The sequence below is a fragment of the Echinops telfairi genome, unplaced genomic scaffold (genome assembly GCF_000313985.2).
Source record: "Echinops telfairi isolate 266 unplaced genomic scaffold, ASM31398v2 ScPeMD7_7457;HRSCAF=8495, whole genome shotgun sequence".
NCBI classification, from domain to species: Eukaryota; Metazoa; Chordata; class Mammalia; order Afrosoricida; family Tenrecidae; genus Echinops; species Echinops telfairi.
In genome coordinates, this window is record NW_022111357.1 from 43,842,264 (window position 1) to 43,850,116 (window position 7,853).

Here is a 7,853-nt window from a genome sequence, read left to right on the forward strand (position 1 = left end):
AGACCCCAGATGCTGTATCTTGTAATAGCCGGGCACCATCAGCTTTCTTCACCACATTAGCTTATGCACCCATTTTTGTCTTCAGTGATTGTGTCAGGAAGGTGAGCATCACAGAATACCAGGTTATTAGAACAAAGTGTTCTTGCATTGAGGGAGGGCTTGAGCAGTGGTCCAATGTCTGTCTGCTACCTTAATACTTAACCTATAAATTGATGCACATGGTCCTCTATCCCTATAATTTATTAATATATTTACATATGTACATGCCTATGATTATGCCTCTGTAAATGTCTTTTGCCTCCTAGTTCTTTCCTCTATTTCCTTTTACTTTCCTCCTGTCCCACTGTCATCTTCAACCTTCATTCGGCTGTCTGAACTTCTCGGCTACATTGCACTTGATCGAGCCCCACCTGGCATTCCGTGCCCTCCTCGCCATCGATTCCAGATCTCTTGTAAGAGTCACAGCGTTGACAACACTCCGCTTCTACTCTGTCTCACACGGGGTGACTGCGAGCTGTGACTTGGCTCCCTACACCAGTGTTAACAATAAATAAATGATAAAAGCAACATGAAACTGATCGATGACTAATAAGTTAACTATACATGGGAAGTCGATAATCCAAGTAAATAAGCAATAGCAGCCGATACAAATAAATTAGGCAGAGCTCCAGCAAACGTCTATACCGAGGGCCGTGATGACAGACTCCTCATTACTAAGCCACCTTGCACTGATGCTTCTGGAAATGCTACAGTGGTACAGTCTCGAGACACAGATTTGTAAGGACAGCCCTCCAAAATCTTCAAAGTAGATGTGCTCAGAGTGGTCTGGGCACCTTCGGCCTAGGTCAGCGCTGGCCCACCCCTGATGATGGCCATGTCTTTCCCCCTGATGCCCAGGGAGGGAGTCATGAGCCCCCCTGGGGCCTGGAACTGGAGTTGCCATTCCATTTTGTTGTGGCTTTTCAATCCATTTGTGTTTAAGTGGCCTCAGGGCCAGCCCTTCCCCCGCCCCCGCCCCCCAGGTCCCCTGCCTCCCTGCTCCCCTTTACCACCACCACACACAGGCAGCACCCTCTGGACCTGATGTGGGCAGTGAGAGGACAGACGCTTCCGGTCTCAAACATAATGGAATGAATGCTGCGATCGATCACCAGCAAGCCAAGAACACAAAACTCCATTCCGGGGTGTTTCTCTGTCGCTGTTGCCCGTTGTTGTTGTTGCTGTTGAGAGGGTGGGGGAGCACCAGGGAATGTCCATCTTAACCTTCATGGGCTGCTTCATTCATTTCTTTCTTTTTCTTAGTGCTGTTGCTCTTGCTGCTAGCAGCCGCCTCCTCGGGTCCACTGCTGGCAGGGGTGGGGGCGTTCGGGGAGAGCTGCTTCTTTCTCTGTGGGATGCGCCCACTACGGTCTGCTGCCGCTTGAGGATCACGTGCAGGCTCCTCTGGGGAGAGATTTCAGCTTCTTCCTCTTGGGGACAGGTGTCCCTGCCAGATCCCTGCAGACTAGGGCCACTGCTTTTGCTTCTTTGGGGGACCGTTCCCCGGGGGTCTCCTGCCCGCCGACCTCACGCTCCTTTCCGGAGCCGCAAGTGCAAGGGCAGCCAGTCGCGGCTTTTCCTTTGTCAAGCGGTTCTTCTCTCGCTGCTCCAGCTTCGTAGTCATCTCCACAGCCAGCCGCCGGAACCTTTGCCGCCTTCGTCACACGCAGAGTCTTCCCAGGGACCTCCCCAGTCTCGTAGAAGGAGAGTCGCTCCTTGACTTGCTCTCGGAGCTTGAGCCGAGAGGCAAGACTGCCTTTGTTTGCCAGCTATCGGAAGATGCAGCCTCTGTTCTTGGCAGCTGCTCGGCCCGTGAAGGTGGAGTGGAAAATGCGTCCATATTTAAGGGTGCTTCCGCTGGTCTTCAGGGCCCTGGGAATCACTCAGACACCAGGGCTGGCCCATCACTCCCATCGCAGAGACCCCTAGAGGTCAGGGGCCCTGGTCAGCCATCCCTGTGACGTGTGTTTGTTAAACCTTTGCCAGTTCAGTTGTTTCTTAAAAACACCTGTTGTTGCTTTGGGGTCGTAAGCCGTACCGGTCCCTGGCAGCCACGTCTGACGCAGGACGACCCTACACGTGTCAGAGGACGGGCCTCTCAGGGCTGCCAGTGGGCATGCTTTTTTCAAAAGTAGGTCACCACACCTTTCTTCCGTGGCACCCAAGGCGCACCTGACTCTCCCACCTGCTGGCCAGCAGCCGAGCGCAGGCATTGTTCTGCCCACTCAGAGGCAGCCGCTCCTGGTTGTAGGGGGAGGGGGTGTCACAAAGTTCCCGGGGGAAAAAAACCCTAATCGGTTCATTCCGCTTTTCCATGAATGTTTTTTGAATCAGGTGTTTAGACGTGTGTGGTATGTGTGATCCCACTGAGATCAAAACACATATCTAAAAAACAAAAAAAAACAAAAAAACAACAACACATATCTATATAAACATAGTTTCATTGTAACCTTTTCCCCCCTACTTTTCCTTTTGTTTGGCATTTTTCCTATTACAAAGCAGTCCCCCCCAGAAAAGGAGGCAGGGGCTGGCCGCCTTCTGTCAGTTGGGGGCAGAGCTGCGCTGCCATTGCCTTGGCCGGGACAGGGACGGTGCCCTGTGCCGCTGGCATGGCCGGAGCTGGCTGGCAGTGTCCCCCTCTGACGGGCCATCTGTTGTTGCAGCGTCGCCAGTACTGTGAAGCACGCTCTATCCATCTGGCTCAGCATCATCATCTTTGGCAACAAGGTCACCAGCCTGTCAGCCGTGGGCACGGTCCTCGTGACCATCGGTGTCCTGCTCTACAACAGGGCCAAGCAGCACCAGCAGGAGGCCATGCGGAGCCTAGCGGCGAGCCCCGGCCGAGCCCTGGAAGAGGACGCTGAGCCGCTGCTGCCCCCCGAGCCCCGGCCCCACCACTGAGCCTAGGGGCCTCCTTGCCGACCTAGGACCCCACCCCCACCCACCCCGACGGTCACCCCTGCTCCCTGGGCTCAGGCGACTGTCGGGTGCTGGAGACTGGGAACCTGCTCCTGACCTGGTTTTCAGCCAAGATTCCTCGGCATGTGAGGTTCCCGGCGTCGGCTTCCTGGGCAGGCCCAGAGCCAGCCTTGCCCCACCCCTTGCCAAATAATGTGAAGACATCTTCCGCCTGAGCCCCAGGCGGGTGTCAGAGTCCAGCCCCTGCAGCTCCCTCCCAGCTCTGGGGAGGCCAGGCCCAAGTCCCTTCTGGGCCATCCAGGGCCGCCATCTGCGAAGGTGGGCTGGGTCCAGGTGCCAACGTCCGCTGCATGTCCAGTGCCAGCAGAGAGAACTCAAAGGCCCACGCCAGCCATCTGGGGCCACCAAAGCCATGGCCTGATTTCCACCCTCTGGGGACACCAGGTCTGGTCAGCCTGCCCCAGGGGTAGTGCCAACTTGGGGGTGGGGCAGATGGGGGCTACAGCAAGTGCCCTCCGCCCCCCATGGAGGGCAAAGACTTGGTACCTGTCTCCCCACCCTCCTGCCCTAAAAGTGACATGGGACCAGGGCACCCTCTTCTCAGCCCTCTGTGGTCACAGCCCCTTTCTCGCAAAGCTGCAGCCCAGAAGACAGATCATTCTTGGGGGCTGGTAAACTCGCTCCAGTGAGATTAAGAAGAGCAAAGGACAACCACCCCTAGATGTCAACCTGTATTATCCTAAGCTGCCCTTGTCCCCGAGTGCCCTGCCCCTCCCCAGTGGACGACCTTGAGAACAGACATCCTCAGTGTTCAGTCTGTCCGGAGGGGCTACCCACTTCTCCTGGGCTGCAGCGCCCACAGAGCAGCCCGGTGGGTTCTCGGGTGCACCGGTCTGCACTTGGTGTGCCTCCAAGCGCCCCATCTGAGAAGAACCCCAAGGAGCTGCTGGCGGCGTGGACCAGGCAGAGGGCTTAGAGGGTCACCCTTCCTTTGGCTGTATTTAAAAGGACCATGTGGCTTTTTTTTTTTTAAAGAAAGGGAACGCTTACCCAGCTGGTTTCTGGAATGTGTAGTGTATGTTTGGTTGAAGGAGCAGACCTGCGCTGCCTGCTGCAGGAGATCAAACTGCACCTGGCCTCCAGGTGAGCTGGGTCAGGTCTGTGCCCCTGGCACATGCCTTCTCAGGGAGGCTTGGGGGAGAAAGGGGGGGGGGGCAAGTGGCAGCCACCCCCGCCAAGACTAGGCAGCAGGCTGTCCTGACGGTTTCTAGCTCCTCACCGGCCTCTCCATCTGGGGACTTGTCAGGGGTGGTGCCCCCCAGGAGCTGCCGGTGGTGGTGGGCTAGTGCCAAGGAGAATTCCGCACTCGCCGGCTGCACTTCCCTACTCTTCCACTTGGGGGCATATCCCTGTTCCCCACTGTCTGCTTGGCTTCTCACCTGGAAAACGGCCCCCGGAGAACAGCCCCTTTTCAGAGATCTGAGTTCCCCCGCAACAAAGAGCACTAAATCCGGCTCCCTGAATCCTGCCCACTTGGACAGTTTGCTTCCGCGACGGATCAAAGCCAAGCCCTACATCTACCCTGCAGCCAAACACCTGAGCTGGCTTTCCTAGAGAGCTGACTCCTTCACCAGGGAGCTTCATGCCGCCCGGCCTCAGCAGTGAAGATGCGTCCTCGTTTCCTTCATCTTCTTGCTGTTTCTCAAAGAATTACAGATACATTGATGGGATATGGCTAGGTGGCAGGGTATCCCAGGGTCCTGGGGTTGAGTGGAAGAGATGGGGTGGGGGTGGGGAGGCACTGTGGCACCTCCTGGCAGGGTTCATGGTGGTCTCAAAGACATTGTCATCCAAGCAGGACTCAAGGCTCTGGTTTCTGATTGTATTCAAGATTCCAAGTCCTGGGTCCCTGCAGGAATTCATGCTTCTTCTCTGACACCACGGTGTGTCCTCGACGACTAACCTAACAGATGGCTCAAGCAGCCTCCTCCCCTCCTAGGTATTGAGAAAGCAAGGTCCATAGACCAGCTTCCATAAAGCTGGCAGCTCGGAACACCCTCGGGAGTTCTGTTCTGCCCTAGAACACCTGGGGTGGCCATGAGTCAGCACATGCGATGAGTTTGGTTTTAGATTTGGGGTCTCTGTGACCTTCACCTGAGCCTTCAGACCCACTGCAGTTTTCTAAATGCGTGGACCAGACAGCAAGTGTGGACATTCCTAGATGATTCAGGGAGGCAACCGCCAGGAAAGGCGCTTCCGAGACGCCTCCTCGGCTCAAGCGGAAAGACATCGAATCCGTGCCAGCCAGCCTGCTCCCCCGTATCCTGTCCTCAGCCCTGTCTGCTCGCCCCCAGACTCAATCTCCAGTGCCCACTTCTCAAGGTATCTCTAGGACAGCCCTGCCCCTTGAGCTGGAAGCCGGAAGCCCACTGTGGCCATTTGTTTAATAGCTATACAGAGACCATGTGTTTTGTCTTTTTTACAAAACTTCACCTATTGTTTTTACAGACCAGGATGTGCATATTGGCTCGTAGTGGCTGGCCTGTCTACACACCGGCGTGGTGGTGTCACTCGTGTGGGTGGTCATTGGCTCTCGGATCCGTGGTCATTGTCTGTGCCTTTGTAAAGAAACAAAACACTTAAACCCAGCCGTCCATGTGGAAGCATCTGCTGACGGGCAGGGAAGCTTCAAGATGTACAGATTTCTAACCGATAAGAACATCCTCTCTCTTGCTCTGGTCTTGTGGCAGGGCTGAGGGCAGGGGCGCACACATGCTGCCACCCCCCAGGCGTGTCCTGGGCTTGGGCTCTTAGGCTCTTGGCCCGCATGTCCTCAGGGCTCTTGGCTGCTGGTCTCCAGAGACTCCCCGGTTCCACACACGTGAGTGTACTTTCCCACGTGGGTCTCCGTGCCCAATTGTGAGCCCCAGAGCGGCTTCCACACAGCATGGCACCCTTTCCAGAAATAATAGCGTGTTCCTTTATGAGACTCTCAAACCTGACATTTTTCCTTCATAAAAATCTCACTTAGATTACGGAAAAAGCGTCCACAACCCAGTGACATGAACAGCTTTCCTTTGAAATTTCAGTCACTGTCATTTTATGCAGATCACCATTAAAATAACCTGCCAGGAAAGCAGAGAATGGTTTGACATAGTCCAAAGCATATCTGTAATTAAAGAAAAATAAACAGTGACTTAGAAATATTTTTTTAAAAAAAGAAAAGTGAAAAAAATTAAGCACTGCCCATGGAATAATAAGCTAAAAAAAAAGCTGTCCTGTGTATTGGAAATTTAAAATAGTTTTCCCTCCCAAGCCAGTGTATTTCACTTCTTACTGAAACACATTTGTTGGGCTGGTCATTTTCCTGCTTCAAAGGGCTGAGATTGCAGCACAGCACAGCTGTTTAAATCTGCCCACGGTGTGGGCTTTTAAGGCCCAAAAATAGTCTCATGATTTCCCTGGGTTGGAAAAATGAACAAGGGATGTGGTTAGCTGTAGAAATTACCTTCTCTCCTTTTTTCCTTTGACCACCAGTGCACCAAGGGCTTAATTTCTTTAGAAAACAATGCACGCCGAGCCTGGCTTTGGCCTCTTCGTTTTCAGCACTTACACGTAATGCCCAGGAGGAATCGACATTTCTCCCTGTCCTGGCTGAGAAGCCAAGAGGATCCTCAGTGGGTTGTGGTGACCATGGGTCTGCAGCTCCTGGGAGTTCAGGGTCGAAACCTTTGACCCGGCTGTCTCTGGAGCACCTGGGAGTTCTGGTTCCCAGGTCAATGCCACCGGGCCCTTTCCCTGAGTCCAAACAGGGTCAGTGACACTTCTGGTGGGTGACTAGTCTTGTGTCCTGCTTTGTGCCGTTTTGTCAGGCTTTCCACTGAGGGCGGTGGCGGTCTGCTGATGGACTTCCTCTAGATCTAGCGAACCTGTGAGCTGAGATGGCCGAGTCTGCACTCAGGCCCCCTCCTGCAGAGAGGAGAGCCAGCGCCTGAGGATCTTACCACTTTGAGAAACTTGAAGATTTTACTGCTTATGAACTACTATATCGGAGCCAAATTCTCTTTGCTTTACACCAAGTGCAACTGTGGAGCCCTGAAAGTACAGCAGACAAAATGTTGATCGTGTTTTGTGTGGCATCTACTTCCACGTTTATGTAACCAGCATAAGGCTTTCTAGGAAATGGGTCTGTTAACTAATGTTAGCAAATCCCTGTTCATTCTGTTGTGGTAATAAATGGATGCTGAGTACTGAACCCTGTGGATGCTTTCTGTTGTTTTTATCTCAGCGAGAAGCCGTGGCAGCGGCCGTGGCTGCCTATGACTTGTTCTACAGAAGTAAAACAAATGTAAACTACAAACCTCTCGTCTGTGATGTACTTCAGCGGCTCTAGTGAGCAGAGTCAGCTGCTTAAGGCCGTCAGCCAGTTTTCAGCATGGATGGAGGGAAAAGGAAGTTTTCCCGAATCATCAAGAACTCGGGACATGTGGGCTTTCGGCAAGGTGGCAGACTGGCAGAGACACTACACAAAGACCCTGGAGACTAGAGGAAACAGAATAACCCTGGAACCCTGCAGGAGGAGGAGATGCTAGGTAAGTGGATTGAATACCAGCTGGGAGAAGAAGCTGAACAGGAGCGGCCGGAGAGGAGGCAGAGGGGTAACTTGTTGGCTGGCTTGACACGTTGCAGCCACGATCAACTCCAATCACTTAGGATCCTCCTGAGTGCCCACTGAAGGTGGGAACTGTGGGACTGACCGTGTCCCTGACTAGAGGAACAGCCAGCCCCATGCACACCCTTTCTTTTCTCAGGGTTCTTGTTCTTTACACATTCCATTTCTTTCACACTTTTCTGTTTTGCTTGGTTTATTTCTTCTAGTTTTTTTCCTTTATTCG

General features: G+C 53.5%; 1 protein-coding gene and 1 non-coding gene across 5 annotated transcripts in view; one reads left to right on the forward strand and one right to left on the reverse strand.

Moving 5' to 3' along the window:
* The window catches only part of SLC35E2B (solute carrier family 35 member E2B), a 41,917-nt gene extending 34,704 nt beyond the window's left edge, over positions 1-7,213 (forward strand). For 3 of the 4 annotated variants that reach the window (XM_004705217.3, XM_045298870.1, XM_045298869.1), the window contains exons 9-10: positions 2,703-4,101; positions 6,831-7,213. In XM_004705217.3, the coding sequence (XP_004705274.1) occupies positions 2,703-2,940 (238 nt within the window). In that variant the 3' untranslated portion in view covers positions 2,941-4,101; positions 6,831-7,213. The remainder of the gene's footprint in view (positions 1-2,702; positions 4,102-6,830) is intronic. The other variant, XM_045298871.1, reaches the window with a different exon arrangement.
* On the reverse strand, positions 1,917-2,002 carry LOC115872798. The gene has a single exon (XR_004048044.1). It is a non-coding gene; the product is annotated as a small nucleolar RNA SNORD86 (small nucleolar RNA).
* Positions 7,214-7,853: the final 640 nt, after the last annotated feature.